This window comes from Pithys albifrons, chromosome 12, assembly GCF_047495875.1.
Source record: "Pithys albifrons albifrons isolate INPA30051 chromosome 12, PitAlb_v1, whole genome shotgun sequence".
NCBI classification, from domain to species: domain Eukaryota; kingdom Metazoa; phylum Chordata; class Aves; order Passeriformes; family Thamnophilidae; genus Pithys; species Pithys albifrons.
Window position 1 is genome coordinate 13,613,209 of NC_092469.1, and position 23,342 is coordinate 13,636,550.

General features: G+C 43.7%; 1 protein-coding gene across 1 annotated transcript; it reads right to left on the reverse strand.

Annotated features, from left to right (window-relative positions):
• Positions 1–2,076: 2,076 nt before the first annotated feature.
• BBS2 (Bardet-Biedl syndrome 2) lies at positions 2,077–21,585 on the reverse strand. Its single transcript, XM_071567675.1, has 17 exons — positions 21,353–21,585; positions 19,809–20,036; positions 19,295–19,420; positions 18,793–18,855; positions 15,703–15,780; positions 13,422–13,526; positions 12,447–12,533; positions 11,049–11,184; positions 9,056–9,195; positions 8,121–8,265; positions 7,377–7,548; positions 6,179–6,308; positions 5,218–5,349; positions 4,576–4,713; positions 3,995–4,107; positions 3,144–3,292; positions 2,077–2,500 (listed from the first exon to the last, which is right to left on the reverse strand). Exons 1-17 carry the CDS (start codon positions 21,467–21,469, stop codon positions 2,394–2,396), a joined length of 2,166 nt encoding a protein of 721 aa, XP_071423776.1. The 5' UTR covers positions 21,470–21,585; the 3' UTR covers positions 2,077–2,393.
• Between the last annotated feature and the right edge of the window lie 1,757 nt (positions 21,586–23,342).

Sequence of the window (23,342 nt, forward strand, 5' to 3'; positions counted from 1 at the left end):
CAGGCAGCAAAGAAGTTCTGCCAGTGAGTATTCAGTGAGTTAGTATTGAGATGAGCAGCAATACACAAGGCTTGAAGAAACAGGGTCTCAAATCAGATAACCTTCAATTCCAATTGTTTATTCTTTTCAACTCCAAACTGGAACTTGAATTAGGACATGGAATCACTGCTATAGAGATCCCTCTTCAGCAGGTACTGATCCAGCATGGTACTGCTGCAGTGCATTTCCCAAGCAGTGAAGGGGCCACATGAGGAAGGTTCCACACCAAATTGCCATATCCCAGCAGGGCATGACAGTTGTCTAGACCCAATCCCCAGCACACATATCAAGGTGTGGTGCCATGTAAGCAGCCTTGCCCATGAACTCTTAGCAAGACACAGCTCTGCTAGCATCATTTCAGAGCTTATTCTATACTTGACCAGCAGCTTGACCTGCTGAGTGCAGTTCCCCTCCCATACCCAAAAATGGGGTCACTGGGTGTTAGTCCTAGGCTGAACTGTATGACTGGGGACTGTTTGCCACTGGTCTCCCGGTGCAGGCTCAGCTTATGCCAGCTTGCTACTGCACAACAGCTTTATTTCAACAGGCAACAGGTATCACTTCAGCTTACAGGATGTGCATTTTCCACCTGGCAGATAAAAGTTGGCTTGACAGGAAAAAGTACAAATTTGTTGTCAGAAACTTAGATTGCAGAAATCAGTCTTATCAGAGGTCTGGACAGTGAGCAAAGGACTGACCTTGCCAAGAATAAAACAGAGGTGGGACTGGCAGTGCCTGGTGCATAGTCCTGAAAATCAGGCTGATGGGAAAGCTGCTTTCTGATCAGAGCCACTCTCTTATCATTAAATGGAGTACATAAATATAAGCAAGCATTAGGATTTTGAACATGAAGAACAAGAGGTTGAAACAGTGGGAATAGTTACAGCAGGTGGCAGAAAGCCCAGCACTTATGCCAGGAGACTCTTCCATAATCAAGTCTCTGAGCTCACTTGCTTAGAACAGCATGGGTGGCTCTCCACCCTTTTACCAAAGAGCTGGATTTGACTAACAACCAGGTTCTTAAAAGGATTCAAATGAGCTCCTCCTGCAGATTCAAAGTGCCAGAGGTCTGTACTTTCAGCAGCACAGTTCTCTGTATGGAAGGGGCTGAATCAGTGGTAAAGGGGAGTTCTGGGGGTTAGAGCACATTTAAAGAATTGCATTCCCCATTCAACTGGTCACATACCAGTTGCTTCTAAAAAATGGTGGGTTGCTATTTTTAATTTAGTAGTGGCTCATAATAGACAGACCAGCTACAGGACACAAATCCTTCTGAAGGAAGAAGAAGCAACACAGAACTTTGTTTCAACAAGACAGGCCAACTCCTCCCCACCCAGGTCATAAGCCCTGATCCACACAGCAGCAGGTGTGATGCACAGCACAGGAACAAGGAGCACCAGGGCTCTTCATCCATCTTGTGCTGGATATTTTTAGCTTCTAAAAGAAATTTGCATTGTCAAAGATTCAAAAATATCTTTAGATCTGAGACAGAGCCTTACTGTAATATTTTAATCCAATTCAAAGAGATTCCACAATTAAATGGGTTTGAGCCAGGAGCCAAATGATTTTTCAGTACCTTCTTCTTTTGATCCCATTAGGCACTGCCAACTCTTTGTGAGTATGCACCAAGTTTGGGGGTGTAGTTTGTTTTTGTTGTTCCTGAAATGCACCCTTACCCACCTCAGTACCTGCACTTTTTCCAGCCATAGCATGGAACCAGCAGCTGGAAGCAAAACTTCCTGCATTCCAGGTGTGGGCAAGTGTCAGAGGGATATGAAACAGACCACTTCCTACCTGTGCAGACCATGGAACTGGATGGTTGTCAAAGATCTGGCTTAAAAGCCAGCACAGAGACATTATTCCTTTGGTGCTGCAGTTTACCTAAAGAGCCACGTGTCCCTGCAATGAAACCTGGGAGTCTCCAGCACAGGGACTTCAAGCACACAGAGACACTGCAGCAAAAGCCAGAGAAGTTGGACTTTTCAGCAAATAAACTTAACACTACGCATCTCCTCAACTAAATCAGAACCAAAACAGTCAAGTCAGTCTCTGTTTTAATGGAAAAGGTCGGTACCTTAACTACAAAATATATTCAAATACATAAATAAGTTACTGTAAGAAAAATAACTGTTCAAACATTATACTTCTGTCTTGCATAAATACCACATCTGCACTTTATCTCTGATGCTCTCTCTATGAAGCTTTGGCCTGCATATTTCTCAGCTGACAGCTTAACTACAGTGCTACCTTTGCAATTACTTCACCCTACAGTGGAGTAGGAGACTGAATTAACTGCCTGAGTTATCTGCCTGCTGCCTGGAAACACGACCTCTGTGCAGCTGCTGCTCCACTCCTTAAGAAGAGGCTGTTCCCACACGCATTATCCTGAACAGTGTGTTGAAGTTGTTGCTTCTTATTGCATCCCGACAAGCACTTATCACTTGTGTTTTAGGTTTGCCAACTGCAAAGAGAAAAGAAAGAAAGAAAAAAACATTTCAGTTACTGAGTAAGAAACTGGACAAAATGCTTATTGATCCAGTCTAAAAACTTGGGAGTTTTTTTCAGGTATTTTTTTAACACATGGTGAAACACGCCCTTTTCTAATACATAAATAAAATAATTTCTTGAAAGAAGAATCATCTGTAGCTCTCTTTTAGGACAGCTTAAAGCACTGATTGGAAGAGGAATGCTATAGACAAAAAAGTACTTCCTTCCCCAAAGACCCACAGGATTAATAATACATGAAAGAGCCCTGCTTAAATTGGTAGTTGTTTTTTAAAGCATAATTATAAACTAAGAGTTGAAATACTACTTACATTTTTAGAATTTATGTTCAACAAAACTAGCAATTTCTGTATCATTCAGAAAGCTGGAAATTTCTTCAAACTTTTTTCTAAATTGTGATCCCAGATTATATTGGATACTCACAGTTGACTGTCACAGGAAATTGGCAATAACTGAAAAACTAAAGATTACTTCTACCAATTATCTTTCAGGCCAAAAAGCCCCAAGTCACTTACCCAACCCAGGTGACCTCTGGGACACATCTTATCTGCCTCACCGAGGTCTGAGACTCCTCCTTCCCTCCAAAAACACAGACTTACCACGTAACCGCCCAGCCCTTTGGATCGCCTGATTCACAGCCTTCAGGTTATTCAACAGCTCTGTGTGATTGTTGCAACGAATTTTGTATTGATTTATTAAGTCTCTGTTCAGATCATACAGCTCCATGTACCGTGTCTTCATATTTTTCCTGGGGGAACAATCAGTCCAGTTATTTGCCTCTCTGGCGACAAGAAAGTCATTCCTGGTTTGTCAGAATAAAAGTGGAGTGGTACGTGGTTGGGATGGCTACCACAGTCTGCCAGCTACAAGACAACAGACTTGTCTAAACATGCTGGTTACACTCATTGTTTTACTTTTTTTTAAAAAATGGTCTATTGTTGCAGTTATTTTATCCAGCAAGCCCAAGTGGAGATGCCACTTTCCCCAGTGAAAGTACCACCGCCCTGCAGTAGCTCAGACCCTTTCCCAGTAAAGCTCAGACATTAACAGACCACAGAAAATGTGAGTGAAAAGACTGACACCTAACATTTTTCTCTTGGTGTTCTCTAAAGTTCATACACCATAGACAGCTTTTTCTGCCTTCTTCACTTAATGTATCTTTTCTAACATCTCACCATCTTGAAGCAGATTCACACCCCCCCTCACCTGCTCTACACTAAGCCCCTACCCTTGCCCTCTTGCCTTCCCCTGACTGGTTCTGCACCCAAAGAACAAGACAAGGTTCAAAGACAGCTCATAGTGGGACCAGCAAAGGTACAATTCTACATCACAAGTTGTAACTAGACAACTCCTGTATCACACCAGTGGTTTTTTACACTCGTTTCTGTCTGGAAAGCAAAGACTGTTCATTCCAAACCCAAGCCACACAGGCTAAGCAGCCATTGCTCACATGTCTCCCAGGAGCCGTGCATCTTCCGCCTGAACCAGCATGCTGCGGATCAGGTTGGAGTGTTCAGCCATGTCGGCAGTGAGCCTCTGATTCACTGAGTGGTGTTCATCCACCTGTCCAAGGCAAACAAGTCGTGAGAAGGGTCCTTAGCACCCTGGGCACACAGGTAGTTGTTCAGGCTAAACTTTGGTCCAGTGAAATACGAAATAATGCCACAACTTGACCTACCAGCATCCCTGAGACCACTGTCCTTTCCCTCACCCTCAGCTGCCAGAGCAGTACCTTGAGCCTTAGAAGGGGGTGAGCAGGCTCAAATACACACCTTATGCTCTGACTCAAACCCACAGCTCAGGCCCTCAAAAAATAAATTTACATTATTGAAAACAACAAACATCTGGGGTCCAAGGGCCTGTTCTACAGAACAAAGAATAGTCCGAGAGTTGAGGGTGTCCCATAGAATATACAGCAAGCCACTGTAAGCTGGTTTCCACAAAGATGATAAAGCAATTTAGAGATCCTCTTATAAAATGCCCCCACTGACTGTTTATGTGCCAACTTAGAAATGCCTGATGCTTCCTCACCTTCACCAACACTTTCCGCAGCTCCTCAAAGTACGCAGGAAAATCTGCTTCCACCTGCAAATCTTCAATGGCCAGGAAGGAGGCCAGGGACTGGACAATGTCACCAGCTAGATCAATGTCATCTGTGTTGATGGAAATCTGTCAGAAAGGAGAGAGAGCACTTCAGCACCGTTCCACTCCAGAACACTGCCCAGCATCGCAAAACAGGTCCTTTAACCAAGAGGCAACACTGTTGCGTGGCCAAGCTCTGCAGCTTTCAGTAGACAAGGAGACATTGATTTCAAAGGGGAATTTATTCAGGCTTGGGATAGAGAGGCATCTGTACACACAGGACCAGTGCAGAAGTTACAGACAACCTTTGTGCCTCACATTATGGGGACCTGAAACTACTCTGTGAGGAAACAAACACCCTCCTTCCTACAGATCTGCAGGCTAAGAAGTTTACTTCACTAACAGGCCCTGCAATTTTACCCACTAACAGTAAAGAGACACTAAAGTTTCCAAAAGCATCCCTATTAACATGAGTCCTCTCTCTGCCCATTCACTTGTCCTTCATTTTGACTGCCTCATACTGGCACCATCCTTCAGTTTCACTGGAGTGTAATTAAAAGGGTGTTTCCCCTTGTCCATGAAGGTACTCACCTCTCCACCAGGCTTGATTTTGATGCAAAGCTGACCTGCATTACGAAGGGAAGTGAAGCAAACCTGAAAGGGAGCACTCTGAAACTCTGCATCCTCTGGCAGCAAGAAGCTCTGATTCAGCCACATAACGATCTTGCAAAAATAAAATTAGGAGCATCAGCCACCCACTGTGTGTAAAGCCTGGGGAACCACATAATGTCCCTGCACGTGATGTGCACCAGGACATCATGGAAAATTCATTTACTAAATTTCATCCCCTAACCATGAACTTGTTAGAATGAAGACAGTTGAATCCCTGCATCAAAGCTGAATATTATTCCTAGAGGAGTCAAATCCAACAATCAGAGACCACAGCCCAAGATCAAAACATAAACCCAAGCCTGGAGACCAGAGAAAGCTGGAAAGCAAGGCTTTGTTCTAACTGCAGGGAGTTAAAAATTTTGCTTCATCTTGGTTTTTGTCCTAGTCATTCAATGCAGTGAAGGTCATGGAAATATGGCAGAGCCCTACGGTGAGGGAAATGACCCACTTTAATTACTGCCATCCCACAAATCAGATCTTTAGGAACCAAAGCTGCTCATCTGTTCTGAAACAGAGCCATTACCTGGGCACTGTGCTGCCTTCTTCCTATTCCCTGCTTATTTACATAACCAACACTCACTACTGAGCTCCTGCCCTTGGCATTCCAGCAGCTGGCACACAGCAAACAAGATAACATCCGAAACACCTCATGATTTCAGGCCTTTAGTTCCTACAAGAATTCCTGGTGCTGGCAATGCCTCAACTGAGGCATCTTTTAAAGACGGAAAGAAAAAGCTGCACCAAGTTACCACACACAGACTCCAAAGGCCAGCAGTGCAGTTCACCAAATAACTTTTGCTTTGCTATTGGAAATCACAGGCTGGTTGCAAACCCTCCACCTATGAAGGACTGCAAAATAGGAAGCTGAGCAGAAACTCACCCTTTGTGGCCTCTCATTCGTGGTACAGTTAACAAAGCTCAGGGGCTCCGTGGCGGAGTCTGGGCTGCTCAGTGCGTACATGGAAAAGCGGGGAAGCTGTCGTGTCAACTCAAATACATGGAACTGCATGCTGGAAGCAATCCAAACGGAAAACAGAAACCATTACTAACATAGCAGGGATTCATTCACCTATTGCAATGGATTCCTGGTTCTTTTTTAGGTGGATACTGGTATCAGCAGCTTGCAGCTACATAATCAGCTGCTTACTGCTTCCCAGGAAGAAACACCAGAACTTGAAAATTCCAGCCTTATCATATCATGAAGTTCTTTGACTCCCCTTCACTGCTGACATTTTTGATAATCCTTCCACTGAAACACACTCTCTAGACTAACACATTTACAATTTTACTACATGACTGGATATTTTCTTTACAAGTTCAGTGAAGTCTTATTAACAGCAAAATAAAGACAGAGGAAACAAAAAGTGAATTCAGTCCCCACATTCTTTCTGCAGTAGGTGGTTTGCTCTCAGAATACGCCTCCCTGTGCGGGGAAAGGATGCTGCCTCCTGGGGCCCCAGCAGTTCTGGCAGATGTGAGCAAGGAGAATGTTGCTTTCAAGGGTGTATGAAGAGACATTTTGTTTTCTATGGAGAGATATTTCTATGGGAGACTGCAAAAACGTTGTCTTGAAATCAAGCATGTGTTACTTCCTATTTGCCCAGAAGCCAAATGGGTTCAGGGTTACTTTATAGCTTGAAAGACATAGCTGTGTCTCCAGGCTTGCTCAAGTACTCTCTCCAGAGCAGCCACCATTCAGGGCCTGGAGAGGTAGCCCCTTAGGGAGACATGATACAAGACAGACAGGATACAGCCTCTGCCTCTCTCGATTCCCTCTCCACAGACTCACAGTGCAGCATGTCCCAGACCAGAAATGTGCACTCCTTCCCTACAGGCAGAACCAGAACTTAATAGAACCCAGTGATTCCAAGGCATTTAGACTTTATGTGGTGAAGTCTCAATATCACAGGTGCACCAGTTTATTTAAGAAAGCATTCTGGCTCTCCCTCCAGTAACACAGACAAGTGGGGCACCCAGGAACTAACGGTGCATTTCACATGGGACAAGCATGAAGCCACATCACTGCTGTTTCCTGGTCACACAGTTAGCCCTGGAGACCAGCAGAGATCACAGCTCACCTGTTCCGGTATCCCACAAAGGCTTTGATGTGCAAATCCACAGGGACATCTTTGGGTGGAGTAAGAGGAACACGAACACAGCCTGAGAGGTTCTGGAGGCTGGGGTGTACCACATGGCTCTCTCCTTCAAATATGCCCTCAGCAAAGATCAGCACAGCACGGATGATTGTGTCTTAGCAACAGGAAGAAAAGCAGTTCCTAAATTAAAAGTTGTCCTCTGGCAACAAACCACCACTGCTTTCAGAATTAGGCATGGTCAACTATTTACACCCCCTCCTCTGAACTGTTAAATATCCCAGATGACCAGGACTACCACATCTACACCTGAGGCATCCTCGGCATGCTTGGTGGTGATTTGCAGTCTTGGGGTACTTCCAGCTGTGCACATAAAGCCAGCTGAGGTCCAGCTGCATTCACACAACACCCTCAGAAGGCAGCTGTAGGTTAATGTTTACAGTCAGCACAAGGAGTGCTGCAGGGATCGCCAGCACTGGTTTTATGTGAGCTAAATGTTAATTGCCTCAGAAAATAACACATAACAAGAAACAAATTCCATCAAACTCCTCTTTCCTGAGACCAAACAAAGGAACACAGCTTGATTCAAAACACTGTGAAAGCAAATAAACCACAAAGGGGACATTATAGACAACAAAGGGGAGACATGCAAATCATGAGCTAAATATAACTAAACATTTGCATGAATTTACATTAAATGAATGTCAACGGTTGCAGGTTACCACTCACCATTTGTGGTGGAAATACACAGCTCCACATGAGCAGACTGGCTGTCAGAGCCCAGATTAACTGAGAGGGCTGTCTGGAGTTGGGTGTTTGCTGGAATCACACCTCTCTGCCCATCAGCTTCCTTCAACTGAGTGTTCAATTCAGCCTGTTGCAAAACACACACCCTTCAGTAACAGGATTTCAAGATTTCCAGTCAAGAAACCTGTAACACATACATGTTAAGTTCTCTTTCCTTGCAGAAGAAGGTTGCATTACAGCAATTCCCAGGCACTTCACATAACTATGAGTGGCAGTTGGCTTAGGCACAGACCTATGGATACAATTTCTTTGGGTGCTTTATAACTGATGGAGCTCAGCTCTGTATTCAGACCTTTCCTCAGAAAAGCACTTAATAAGTATCAACTTTAAGGACAAGCTTATAGAATTTCAAGCTTTTTCTGTGGTGGTCGTTTGCTGTTCAAACAGGAGTTTGCTCTTTCCTCAGACTATTTTTGAAACTCTCCATTTCTGCACATTCACCATCAAGACACAAGTGCATTTCCAATACCCTAGCAGTGCTCCCACCCCTCACCCAGTGACTTGATCCTCTCACACAATCCTCTCTGACTCCCAAGTTGGCTTACACATTGAAAATTACAATTTGCAGTCATAAGCCAAAGCACAGGGCTGAGGGGGATCCAGCTCCAAACACAACTGCTCTGGCAAGAGGAAGGAGCAAGGAAAGTGTTATTTATTAAAATACACAAAGCAAGTTCTGAACTTGCACAAGGAACAAGCCAAATGCAGAAGCAGGAACCCCCAGCAAACAATCTTGCTGCACCCTGACAGGTTACAGCTCTGACTTGTCTGGACTGCCCCACAACCACTTCTCAGAGTACTGTGGATTTATACCAGTGGGAAGGTGTGTTTTGGCCTTACACATTATTAAATAGTACCTTTGCATTTTCCTCATAATTTCTTAATTCCAGCAGCAGATTTTGTTTCTTTTGACTAAGTTCTCGGATCAGATCCTGCTCAGCACTTGTATCCATTAGGTTTCCTTTCATCTCCTCCCCTCCTGGTAGATAGCCCCGGACTGTACAGAAACAAAACACAGCCAATGTCAGCAAAGCCTTTCACAGCCTCCCCAAAACTTTCTGTAACAAGACTACCTTCTATCACCTCTGCAAGAGACACTAATTCTGTTTTTCAGTTGTTACTATTCAGCTGAAAACCTAATCATTGATTTAGACCCACAGAGGCACTGACTTTCTTGATGATCAGGACAAGAGAAATATACATTTAAAAAAAAAAAAGTGAATTTCCAACCTGCCTTTAAGCTGCTGTACTCGCCTGGCCAGATAAGTGCAGCACCCAGTCCTTTTACAAGAGGATTCCCACTACAATCATTCTTTCAGGTGCTTAGGCAAGTTTGCAATTATGTAAAATTAGTAAAATGTGTACCTGGATTTCTAGAGCTGGTCAGAGGAGTTTTGCTGTCTGGAAGTGACTGTAAGTCACTGTCAATCAGCCAGTAAACAAGATTTACCCACAGTAGTTTTTCCCCAAATCAAGGGATGCTTCACTTCAAGGGGTAGGACCTGTTTCCCAGTAGTCCAGTGGAGCACTGAGTTATGGAAATCTCTGTCTATGGAGACAGAGGACTTCAACAGATGAGGAGACAAAGACACTTGCTCTAAACTTCCACTTTGCTCCAGGGCTGTGTGCTCTGATTGCAGCTGACAATTAGAGTCAGCAACAAATCTCTTATACCTGTGAAGAAAATGCTGCTGTCTGTGTTTGACTCTGCCCCATAGAAGGTTGCATGGAACTTGGAAAGCATTTGGCTTGCACACTGATGAAATGACCCACTTTATTATTTCATTTAAAATGAGTGCAAGAGAGAAAACACACTGCAGTGACAGAACACCACCTCATGTGAAAGGATGCTGGTCCCAAACAGAAGTCTAATGACATGGTCTGTATAACCCCAGCCGCACTAACTAGTAAGGCCTAAAGGAATCCCCACCATGCCAAGACTTGTTTATGATGGACCCATCAGAAAAGGATGGTGTTGGACAGTGACATAAACCCACATAGCTCTGCAAGGACAAGGTTCTTCTGAACTGTGTACAATGCACCCTTTCTGTAAGCTTGGGAAAAAGGTTTATATGCTGAAGCCCAAGTGCAGCAAATCCCTACAGCCTGTGATTAAGACAAACAGCAAAACACTGTGCTATTTAACAAGGACAGGCTTTTATTTCAAATGGGTTGTGCCAGACCTGCTTGTCTCAGGCCACCGACGCCAAGCAGTCGGATAATCACACCACTGTCTTTCCTGAAGCCATTCCTGTAAATTCATGCTGACCTTATTTAAATAATCTGTGATCATATTTGTCTCCACTCACAGTAACCAGGTCTGACTTTTAGAATGCATGGTGGGATAAATTCCCTCCTCAGGAGAGACTGGAGAGCATTTTCCAGGAAGCAAAGCATTGTTAACATCTAAAATTTCTAATATAAAAATGTGTCTGCAGAAAACCAAAACACACACACACTCTTAGCTCTCTAAACACCTTTACCCACTGTAAAGCAGCTAATAATAAAAAAAGATTTCCTATACATTCATCTATTATAATGTAGCCTGAAGAACCAGAATCTGTACTGAATATCATTATCTTTGCATTAGGATGGGGCTTTTTCCATTAGACAAATGAATTTTGATGGCTTCTTGGATCATAATGAAATACACACTGATTCTCACAGAGAAGGCAATATTCAAAACCTTATTTGCAGATGGTGTCGCTCAAAATTCCCTTAACTTCACATAAAGCAAAGGGAATTTGGCACACAGAGTGTTGAAAGCAAAACAATGTTTAGTTAATCAGAGATGATGGATGTGCCTGATACTATTGTGCATTAAATTAATATCCTCAACACTGTTCTTACCTTCACCATCAACTGAACAGCAGATTAACTGGGTGCTCCCATCCATTCTGTAATCCCCCTCCACCACTCCTGCAATTGAGGAAGCAAAGTTGTCCTTAAAGATGACCTCCCCAGTCCGGTCACTGCGTGCATCAACCTGGAACAACAAGGAGTTCCAAACCTCAGCATGAAAAGAGAAGCCAACTCCAAAATAGGTGTCATGCCATAGTCTGAGCTGTTAACTGAAAGCTAGCCCCACTCATAGAACTGCAGCTGAAGTTGCAGCTCTGCTGATCTGAACACACATGAAAAAAAATACCATCAAGAAACAACCTCTAGGCAGACTCAGCTAGAAAGAACTGCTCTTCAGAGACGCTTCCCCATGTTACACACAAGGAAGGAAATAAAGGGGACTGCAAGTCTGCACTGGGCAGGTTATGTACATACAAATGCAGCAACGATGGGACTAAACCAGGAATAATGCAGTATTTACAACCTCTCCTCTCAGTTGCAGCCCTTGTGTGGTGAATTATTTTTATACACAAATACCACAACCTTCAATTATCTTTCACTGCAGAAAAAGGGTGAGGAGGGCTCAGTTCTGAGCACTGTGTGTTTTCCAAAGCACAGGTTTCGGCACTACTCTTTCTAGGATCTGTGAACTGTTTCAGACCAACAAGCTGCCAGTGGAAAAAAACAGGAGTAAAGCAAGGAAAGGTTCTCCCTTTAAGTTATACACCTAATCCAACATAAGTTACAACATATCTGGGCTCCAGACTGCCAGCTTGATATGAAGTTATTAAATTCCCCCAAGCTAATGAGAGTAATGAGAGGTGTGAAGAAAAAAGCATAGCTTTACAGAAAAACCTGGCAAACTGCAAACAGGAGAGATGTGGCAGTTACAAGAGTCATTCCTGGCAAAGGGGAATACCAAGAAACAGGTTTAAAAGACTATGTCTGAGCTGTATAGAATGCCTTTACATGAAATTAAATAATGCTTTACTAATCCTGCCACAGTCGAGAGTGACGCTGCTCTGCTGTTACATAACTGCTTTGTCTCCCTGTAGTTTGGGAACGTTCAGGAAACATTGCAGAGGATTATTAGCGTGTCCTCAAGACACACCTGAAAAGAGAGACTCAGGAGCTTTAGGATGTGGCATATGATCTCTGCTGCCATAGAAACAACTTGCCACACCTTTGCAATTGACTCTGAGCTAAGCAGAGGAAGCAGCTTTTCTCTGATCTTGCACTTGGCACAGGGCTCACCAGCCAAACCAGGTTTATTGTACTAGATTTTCACCACTCAGTTTTCAAGTCTTTTTCATTTTATGGATTGCTGTTCCTCAGGTAATTTAACAGCATTGATCAAACACAGTTTCCATATCTACAGCTCCTCGTTTCCCCTCTGTATAAACTCACCTTCCCATTGGACCAGCCAGTGATCAACTCTGGCACTCCATCAGAGTTCAGGTCAAATGCGTGTATGCTCATCGCCTGGTTTTTTGACTGAGGACAGAAAGAACAAATTAAGCTTGGGTATGTTATCTGAATTGCACATGCTTGACACATGGAAAACACTGGACTATGAGGCTACAGAGATTTCAGAAAAAATACACTATTGTCTCTCAACAGGAAGTTTGAGCATCACTATCTAAGGTCACACACAGAGGTGTGAAATCTTAGCCTAGGCCCTGCATTACAAATCCAGTTCGCTACTTTCAAAGGATCTGATTGTTCCTTTAAATATATTTCCATCCAAGCAGATGATTAAACTCACAAAAACAAAGAATAAAAAGGCAAATCCTCTAGAAAAAAAAAATCTGGTCTTCAACAGTATCATAAAATGAGACCACTGAGGACAGCCATGAGCCTCCTCCTACCACCTCATAAGGTATCTTCCTATTACTATTAAATATACTGTTCTAATCTGTGTCATATTAAGAATATTAAAATGAGCATCAGGAAAGGATCCTGCCAAATTGATTTGCTGGAGCAGCAAATTGCTATTGATGAGAAAAATTAACTTTGAACACAGACAATGCAAGATTACAGTCTCTGAAAAACAGTTTATTGATTCAACAATACAGACAGAAGCATTATCTAACATGAACTCAGCTTTCCCTGTTACTTAAACAACTCTGTGAAGCTGAAGCATCCCTAGGTGTGTGGTTGTATCCATGTTGTTTAAACCATCACCAACAGCCCAAAAAGAACTGACACAGTATTTATTTAGCACATACCTATAAAAATAGGTAGATTTCGTAAGAACAAAATTACATTGGATTCTCTGCTCATCTAAAGAGTCAGGATAACATCAGAATGACCTGAGATGAGGTACCAAGTCTCCAAGCAGCCTTCAAGCTTTCAGTGAAGATATTCCAGTGCTGGACTAACCTTAATCCTCCAGTAACGGGATGTCTTGTCATACACTCCGACGGTCCCATTAGCAAGAGCATAGCCAAACCGACTGCCATACATGGGGCTGAGTGCAGTGATGGTCTTGTGGGGAAAGGAGGGAGAGAGAGCATATAGGAGTGAAAACTTCTGCAACTTCAAGTAGCAGGGAATAGGCTATATGATCTACCATATGAACTCTACAGTACTTAAATGGTAAATAAGTCTGTTGTAAGAAGCACTGAGTACTGAAAAAAATACTTTTTAAAATCAGTTTGAAATCACCAAAGGCCTTGCAGGATTTCCTCATACAACCTGCACTGCCAGTGTTAGGACACACTTTAGCAAGGATTGCAGAATTGCCCTCAAACTGTGTACTTTGCCCAAGTATTTCCGACCACAAGCAGCAACACAACTGCTCATAGGATTCCTGTGGTCATCAGTGCTAACACACTATCACTGAAAAACTAGTCCAAACACACAACAACACTTAAGCTTCAGGTGCTGAGGATGTCAAAGGTTCAACTTTGCCTGGGTTAGGAAAGCCCAGAAATTATTGGTAGAAAATCTTCACCCAAGATTAATAAGATAAAAATTAACAGCTCTCACAGTTGGACTTCTCTGGAACACCACTGGAACACCAGGCTAGATATTACCCGAATAAGTAACAGCTCTGGGGAAAGACCTGAGAGTCATAACTCCGTCTGTTTCTCACTCCTATTAAGACCCATTCTTCATTGAGCTAAGGTTCTCAGTGCTTGGAAATGCAGGTTTTTCCACACACTACGACTAGAGATTTTAATGTCAGGAGGAACAATTGCAATCATCTGTCTGGTCTTCTGTACAAAGTAGCACAGGAGACTTCATTCAATTATATTCTTCAACTTCTTATTTAAACTCAGCTGACTGTGCTTCTTGGGATTTTACATAAAACATGGTCTCCAAACCCTTTATCCTTTCCTCACACAATCTTCTCCAAAGTCCTTCCTAAGTATCAAAACCCTCTAAATTACAAGCATCCAGCAAGGACAAAAGATTCCAGCAAAAGTGAGAAACTCAAAGGTAACACTCCCTAAACCTACACCTGATTGTCCATTTATATGAGTCACAACAGTCTACAGCTTCAGTTTCACCAGAGTAAGTGATTAAACAAAGAAAATATAAACTATTCAAAACTTCCAAACCAAGTACAAGGTATAAAGCCGTTGTTCCCTGAATTTACTCTCCTAAAAATTAGAGGTTTAGGTGTAGCTGTGTCTTTTTAAATTGGAACAGTAGGATTGTAACAAGCCTCCTAAGACTCTGCAGGTGTGAATTTAAAACAATTCTACTATGGATCTGGAAATAAATCAGACATGAGAGAGATGAACCTTTAGCTTCGCTTTAACTAGAAATCACTACGTGACTAGACTGGCCACTGCACACACAGCAGGTTGTGTTACAGGCCCTGTTCTAATTCCAGTAACAGCACCAGCCTCCTTTACTAGAACAGTGGATTTGTCTTTTATAGCTCTTCGTAAGTGGTTTAATAGCTAAGCCTTTGAGTCCCAACCTGGGCAGTGGGGAGACCTCAGATCTTTAAGCACAAAGGCCTGTAACATGTCCTTACTCTACCCTGGGTCCAGAAGGGCCAGGAGAAGACTGAGAACACTCCTAAATGCTGTGATAAGGCTGTTTTACTCCCTTCCAAGAAACCAAAATCTTGAGGATCTTGTATCAGTTCTTAAGCTAAAGAGCATCTCCTACATCTTTTATTTATCCCCCTGTAAACCCATCTATCCCATACCTTACTTTAGTCACCAAAGCCCTTCTTATACAGCCAGTGCATAACTCCAGTTGTCACTTTCAATTCTGCCTGCACATCCCTCTTCTACCTTGCCATCCACTGTCTGGAAACACACAGGGACAAGTTACATCATTATGATTGTGTTGATGGCTTTGAGGAGATGTGTAGAAGACATTCTTCTGCTCAGAGGGCACTAAGAGCTTCATTCACAATCCAGTAACCTTAATCACCCTTGGATGTATCCCTGGCTTTCAGCCAAGCAACAGTCACTTTTCTCAGCTGGGTCAGGGGTTTGTAAATAAACAAAGCAAAAAAAATCCTGCATAAAGAAAGACATTATCAAACTCTAACTTTTGCAGTTTTAGCAGAATAGATACTGTGCCAAATAATTAACTAATTAACTGCACAATAAATCTGAATCAGAAAAGCTTTAGAGTACAAAACACTTTCAGCTCCATCAGCAACTATAATAAACATTAGCTAGAAGTAATTTACCTCTGTCTCTGACATCTCTGCCACAATCTCATCTTCTTTAAACACCCGGATATCAAAATCTTCAGAGCCAACAAGAAGCTGGAAAAAAGAAGTGTATCTTAAAAATAGTTATTCAAGCTAAGGAAATAAAAAGAATATACACAAGGATCCAGAAGAAAAACAAATACTCCAAATCCAGTAATAAAGAAGTTTTAACAGCTGTTTGAAAAGTTGCCAGTAAAACAAAAGGTACCCTCTGTCAAGACACGATTTCAGAAGTCTCCTGTTGATCAAGTATTAGTTATTCATTTTTTGTCAAGCCAGTCTCTACAAAAGCATAGTGAAATACCTAGAGTAGGAATGAGAAAAGACACTTTGAAACATCAGAGCTCTGCTCTTTTCTTACTGTAGAAGATTCAGTGTTATAACTGCAATTATACACATCAAAATCACTGCATTGCCTGTGCTGGAGCAAGGAGACCTGCAGCTCAGTTCTGACTTTACTACTGGGCTCAGAGAAACAGCATCTCCTGGTTACGCCTGAGAGCAAAACTCTGGGGGAAAAAAAAAGAATTGCTTAGCACTAAACATCCCTCATTAAAAAAAAAAAAAACAAAAAAAACCCAAACCAATGAATCCAAGTATCAAACTGCCCCTGCTCCTCCAATCTAAGTGGTGGCTGCCACTACTGCAAAAAGCATGAGTGAAATGGGTTTTGCCTTGATGTAAATCATTATACAAATAGGCACTGAAGTGGGTCTTCTGCATCCTCATTCCTTACAGTTTCTTACATTTTAGTTCTTTTCCTGTTTCTTTGTTGAGCAGGTAGAAGTTGTAAACTGAAAAGGAGCCCCATGAAAAAGCACATGGATAAAGATGACAAGTCTCAGCTTCTATATTGCAAATTGAGAAACTACGGAATGGATCTGCTCAGTGCCTTGCCCATGAAGTCATCCATCAATCAGTGACAAACGCAATTATAAATCAAAGTTTAACACCTGGCAGGACTTTTCTCCACTGGAACCCATGAGCCTTACATTTTTACTTGGCAAAGAGATACAAATCCATACTAAAATCGGATTTTTAAAAATATTAAAGGCCTTTTTTGTTCCAAAGCAAAGATGCTTCAAATTACGACAACCTGAATCACACCAAGCTAAGCCTACTGCAGCCACTGAAAAAATTTACAATTAATGTATTTATGAAACAGATTTCTTGACCAACTTGTAACCAGCAGCAAAAGGCAACCAGCTAAAAGCACAGAATCCTGAAATAATTATTGGTGATGCTGCATTTCCTAAAGGTGCCTCAAACATTTTTTTCATTACTTTGATTCACTTCATCCACCTCAATGACTCTCATTTCACTGGACTGGAATTTGAAAAGCAAGTCAAAAGTTTTGCCCCCTCAAGTCTTTGCCAAGATTGGAGAAATTAACCTGCAGTAATCTAAAAATCCTGAGGAAAGCAGTGACAACAAATTAATTCTGTTAGCTACTGATTAACAGTAGCATATTCATGCAGTTTGAAAATCAGTCAGTTTTAAATGTAAACATCTTTCTACTGGCTCAGAAAGAAGGGAAATGAAGGTAGCACAGTCATTTATTTACCAGGTAAGACAAGCAGTGATAATTTAGGAAGATGTTTCTGTGCCTTTTCTCAGAACTTCAATTTTAAACCAGAGGCAGTCTCACAAAAGCAGCAAATAAAGATAAATAAATAAATACTTTTAAAAATCACCTACATAATTAAGATGAAAAAGAACCATAAAAAAGTCTCAGCAAATGTATGCTGGGCTAACTGGTCCAGCAAGTTAGTTGGATAACACGTTCAACTCTGCTCAGCTCAAAGTAGCACCAAATTACACCAACTGCTGAGAAGGAAACTTTATCATGCAGGAAAATAAGGAAAACAGCACAAACCCACTTGGCAGTACAAGCACAAACCATTTACAATTAGTGCCACAGATCACTTCCCTGTTTCTGAATTTTTATACACTGTCTCCATTTCTACAACCATCTCTTAGCACATTAAAAAAATACACTGCAAGGAGCTGTGCAGAAATTGATTTGAAAACTTGAACTTGCTTCACCTCCTGAAGATCCCAATCAAGCAAAATGTCTGTATCAACTCAGTGTTAGGAAAAAACATGTGAAAGGTATTGAATCCCTTTGTATCTCACTATTACATAGTCCTACTGGATATTCCAAACCAGGATTTTTCCAGAGCTACACAGAAAAGCTTAAGTAATTATGATTAAAGTTGAAAGACAGATAAGAAAAGTAAGTATTTTTAGCATAATGATTTATCTTTGTCTTAACTTGCATCTGATGTACATTATTAAGCCATTACTCTTAAAGATTCGTATTTAGAAGTATGATCCTTCATTTGGGATGGAAGAACATTTCCAACACAGAATGCCATGCAAATTCACAATTTCAGCCTGCATGATCAGAATGGCAGCTGTTTCCTATTGCTTGTCTCACATCCTATCAGCAAGATGTGTGCTACAAGTTATCATTTTAAATCAGCAAAGCAAACACTATTTCATTTCCCCACGTCACTATAAAGAAACAGGAGGGCTGGATGTGAAGACAGATTTCTTGGTTTTACTAAGTATAAGTGAAACTTTTCACAGGACACCTTTTTAAGAGCTCACTTTTACATGTAAGATGCCTGCATGTTGTTTCTCTGAAGTTCAAAGAAGAATTAATAACCATATTCAAGAAATACCACTGAAAGAGATGCCTTGTAACTGATGATCACAGAGATTTCATGATATTGTTCCTGGTGCAGGGAAGAAACATGAGAGAAGTTCTCCACTGCAGCCAGCAATCCAGGCACCAGAGCTTGGCAGCAATGCTGTGAAGACCCCAGATGTGACCAGTTTTAGCCACTCCAAGGAGCACCACAGCAGTGCTGCTCCTTATACATCAACTCACCATTTTGCATGTCATTGCCAGACCAGCGTCTCAAAAAGACACATCTCCCACACAGGGATCCCTTCAACTTGTAATGTAAGTCAGTCATACTTGATAAGTGAAGTTTTTTTCTCATAATTTCACTACAAGACCACAAAAACAGCTGAGTTCATGTGCAAATGGTTACAAACCTCAGTTTTGCCATCACCATCAAAGTCACACAAGGCTAAGGAACGAACGTTGTCTCCAGTAACCTAAAAAGAGAAGGACAGTCCTCAGTGCTGCTGATACCTGTCAGAAGCTGAATTGGGTTTATTATCTCAACTGCAACAGAATAATTGACATAGTCTGTGTTCAACCAACATCTGAGTGCACTGAACACACAATCAAAATACAGTTTAAGGTCTGAGATAAATTAAGGCAGAACAACAACTAAATTAATATTTACTATTGCTTTGAGGAGCTGTGGCTGCCCCATCCCTGGCAGTGTTCAAGGCCAGGCTGAACGGGGCATTGGGCAACCTGATCTAGTGGAAAGTGTCCCTGTCCATGGCAGGGGTGTTGGAACTCAATTATCTTTAAGGCCCCTTCCAAACCCAAACGTTGTATAACTCTATATAAAAAAAATCAAGATGAATTACTGCCTTTGAAGGGATATTCTAATAACATCAAAAACATTATGCATAGCCTTACCGTCCAAAACCGGTCATTTCCTTCATGATCAAAGCCCTGCAGGGCACAGTTTCCACCAATAATAGCAAGTGGAGGTGAAATATCTCCAAGCTTTCCAAGAACTATTGCATTGGCCCCATCTGAAACCTACAGAGAAACATCAAAGGAAAAAGAAACAGAGACAATAAGGCATCAGAGTACACAAATCAAGGCTTCAAACATTATCACTACCAGTTAAGCTGAGCTCTGAATGCCTATTAATTTTCTTTAATTTTGTCTTGCTACGTGATGTGTGACATACTGTGAAAATTTGCTCTCACACATACAGACATACATCACATTCATATCTCTATTTTGTAATACTGCAGATATTCTACAGACAAAATGTTCTGAATACAGTAATAGAATTAAACCATAGAAGACAAGCACAGTTAATTGACAACATAATGTAGAAACTTTGGAATCTCTAGAATGGAAAAAAACAGAAAACAATAGAGACACTAAAAAAAGAGGACAGACAGCTAAATTAACTTGCCTCTCTATAAAACAAATCCGAGTTGTTATACACATCATAAGCCAATAAATTAGTCTGGGTTCCAACCAGAAGACAATCATAACCCAGCTGAGGGTTCAGCACTCCTGAAGCCAGAGAAGTGATCCCTTGATTGATGTTGAGAAGAGAAATGTCCGAATCTTGGTTACTTTGCACCATTCGGTTTGTGTTTGTTCTCTGCCCTCGGGCATGAGGATTGTGTATAAAAACCTGTGGAAACAAGGACATAAATATGAACACAAAGCATGTATCTGTGTATACAAACAGTGAAGACTATTGTTTGGATAATAAATGTGATGGGGAAGGGCATTTACTTAATGCAAGTGAGGATAAAAGACTGGGGGTTTTGCTGACAATAATATTTCTTTAACCTATACCAGAAAAAGGGAAACGGCAGGAAAAACTGCTCTGGCCAGTGGGGTTGCAACACCATTGTTTTGTTTGTTTCTGAAAATGACAACTGACAAGTCTTGGAGGTAAGGCAAAAGAAGCAAACCAAAGAGAACAACAACAAAACTAAACAAATTACATCCAGCTGGTAAGTGTTTGCAAAAGCCCCAAATATTTAGGACAATTTACGTGGTACCTATCTGTAACCTCCATCTACAGGTGAGCATGGTTAATTTAAAAAGATGCCTATGATAAATATGATAAATAAGATTTTATTCTTACTGACCAATATGCAGTCACTGTAATTGTTTGGAGCCAAGTCAGAGTATCTCAGGATATTATGCTCAATAGGTTTTGCTTTATGGCTGTGCAGTCTGTTCCTTGGATGAGGCTGCATCCTGTGTGGTTCCTAAAGGCTCCAAAATAATAGTGCTGGGAAGCATCACAGATGAACCCTGTTTGTATTTACAACCCAAGTGCCTCTGTGGCTTTATGCTTCAACCTATGTTTTGTTTATTATTCAGACTGTACTTAACCCTCTATGTTTATGTTTCAAACTCAAAACAGGGCACACAGGATGCTCTCTGTTCCTGCCAAGGCTGTCTGTGCATCACCCACAGAAACCTCAGCACCACTGCCGTTATCAGAGCTTGGTCTGTACCAGTGCCAAGCCTCACTGCTGTGACTGAGAACTGTATGACAAAACACATGGCTTGAAAAAAAAAAAACAAAACCAAAAAATAGTCTGCTAGAAAACGTTAAGGCCTCCTTGACAACTTGGGTTCACTGAATGGGTCACGCTGGAAAGCACCACTGGAGTCACTTCCCCAACAGGGTCCCCAGAACGTGTTACTCGGGATTGTGCCCAGACCAGGCAGCTTTTGAGTATCACTGGGCAGGAACGTGCACAGCCTCCCTGGGCAGCCTGTGCCAGTGCTCAGCCGGGCCACAGCTACTGATGTTTGCAAACTCCCTGTGGCCGCACAGAGACGCTCCGACCCCGCACTCAGCTCCGGCGCCTCGGCCGGGGCCTGCGGCGGGGGCAGAGGGGCACAGGCCGCCCGCCCCTGGCCCGGCTCGGCTCGGCTCGGCCGGGGAGCCGGCGGGGCCCGGCGCGGCCCGCCCGGCCCCGTTACCTTGCCCGCCTGCGTGGCGGCCGCCAGGCAGGGGTGCGTCCCGTCGTACCGGCCCAGCGCCACCATGCGGGGCAGGATCTTGTGGTTCAGCTTCAGCGTGAACACGGGAACCAGCATGACGGCAGCGGAGCGGGCACACCGGCACAGGCGGGGCCGGGCCGGGCCGCGGGGCCGCAGCCACACCGGGAACCGCCGGCACCGGGACCGGCCTCAGCACCGCCGCGTCAGCGTCAGCAGCGCGGCCGCGTCAGCGGGGAGGGGCCAGCCGAGAGGGAGGGGGGAGTGCGGTGGGACTGGGGGCAGCTGGGGGAGATGGGGTGGGACTGGGGGCAGCTGGAGGAGATGGGGTGGGACTGGGGCAGCTGGGGGAGATGGGGTGGGACTGGGGGGCAGCTGGGGGAGATGGGGTGGGACTGGGGGGCAGCTGGGGGAGATGGGATGGGACTTGGGGCAGCTGGGGTGGGACTGGGGGAGAGGGGGAAGGTGGGGTGGGACTGGGGGCAGTTGGGGGTGTAGGGTGAGACTGAGGGGCAGCTGGGGGAGATGGAGTGGGACTTGGGGCATCTGGGAGAGATGGGATGGGGAGGGAGTTAGGGAGCTGTGGGAGCTGGGACTGGGGGGCAGCTGGGGGAAATGGGATGTGGGACTGGGGGCAGCTGGGGGAGATGGGATGTGAGACTGGGAGGCAGCTGGGGGAGCAGAGTGGGGGGGACTGGGCCAGTATTGCAAAGGTCAGGAGAGCTGGGGATGGACTGGATTGCAGGACTGGGGGAGGTGGGGGAGTGTTCACAAATGCCAGGGGAGATGGGGAGGGGGCAACTGGAGATACTGTGGAGCATCTGAGGGAGCTGCAATATGGGATTAGGGGGCAGGAGAGCTGAGGGGCAGTTTGGGATGCAAGGGGCAGTTGGAGGAGCTGGAGGCCAATTGAAGGTGTGGAACTAGGTGAGGCATTTGCAGAGGTCAGGAGAACTGGGGGAGCAACTGGATATCCCAGAGGGTATTTAGGGGAGCAGGGGGCAGGAGGTTAGAGGCAATTGCCCCCTGGCAGCCACAGTGGTCCCCAACACCCACACACCATCTCAGTCCCAACTCCTCTGTGTGGTCAGCACCCAGGGAAGGCCAAAGGGTGTCTCATCTCTGTCTCCAGTCCCCTCCCCTCACCCCTTGCTGCCCACAAGCTGCCACACTTGCCCTTACTCACACCTTCTCTGGCAGTCCAGCACCTGAGTGTAAACCAGAAGTATCTCTAATCAAGGAGCAGCAAGGCAGTAAAACTCAACCCAGAGAGGTACAACTCTCTGTGCACATGGGAAAGCACAGCCTGAGAGCATCAGTGCTGCTGCATTGTGGGATTATGCACTGGTTCAGACAGAAACCAGCCACTGGGGCACTGGGAGGAGGTTGGAAATGGGGAGTTTAGAGGGCAAATCCCCTCACAGACGTAGTGTAAGCTCTGATGCCAGTCCCCATCCCAGTGTGGATTTCAGTACCCAGACCCTCACGGGTCTCCCTGCAGTGCCCGTGCCCTGCCCAGCTATGGGCTGGATAGGGAAACCTGGCTCAAGGTCATGACTTTCAAAACTCCTAAATTATTTTGGCTTTAAGAAATAATTTAAAATTATAACCCTCACGGAGACCGTAAATACACCATGCTCCCCAATAGTGCCTGAATCCAGCATCTGCTCTCATGCTATCATCCCCATCCCAGCAAGAGGCAGATTTGGAAAAGGATGCACTGGAACAATAGCTCTTCCTTCCATGCAGAGGCCACTGGATTGAGGCAGAGATTCATTTATTCCTAAGAGAGCTGGCAGGTATGTCCCAGTTGGCATTTACTTGTGTTGGCCGAGCTGTGGCCGGCAGCAGCATCCCTGCCTTGCATGAGAAGGAGGGCTCTCAAAGGCAGTGCTTGAGTGGGGATCATGTGTTTCTGAATGTGACAACCTCCTTTTCCTCTTTTTTAATTTGTTTTTACCAAGTTTTTCTG

Coding starts and splice junctions, on each gene's coding strand:
- BBS2 (XM_071567675.1), bottom strand. CDS start 21,469: ATGCTGGTTCCCGTGTTCACGCTGAAGCTGAACCACAAGATCCTGCCC. Junction 20,037..21,352: donor CCGCCACGCAGGCGGGCAAG/GTAACGGGGCCG, acceptor TTGTTTCCACAG/GTTTTTATACACAATCCTCA. Junction 19,421..19,808: donor CGGATTTGTTTTATAGAGAG/GCAAGTTAATTT, acceptor GTTTCTCTGTAG/GTTTCAGATGGGGCCAATGC.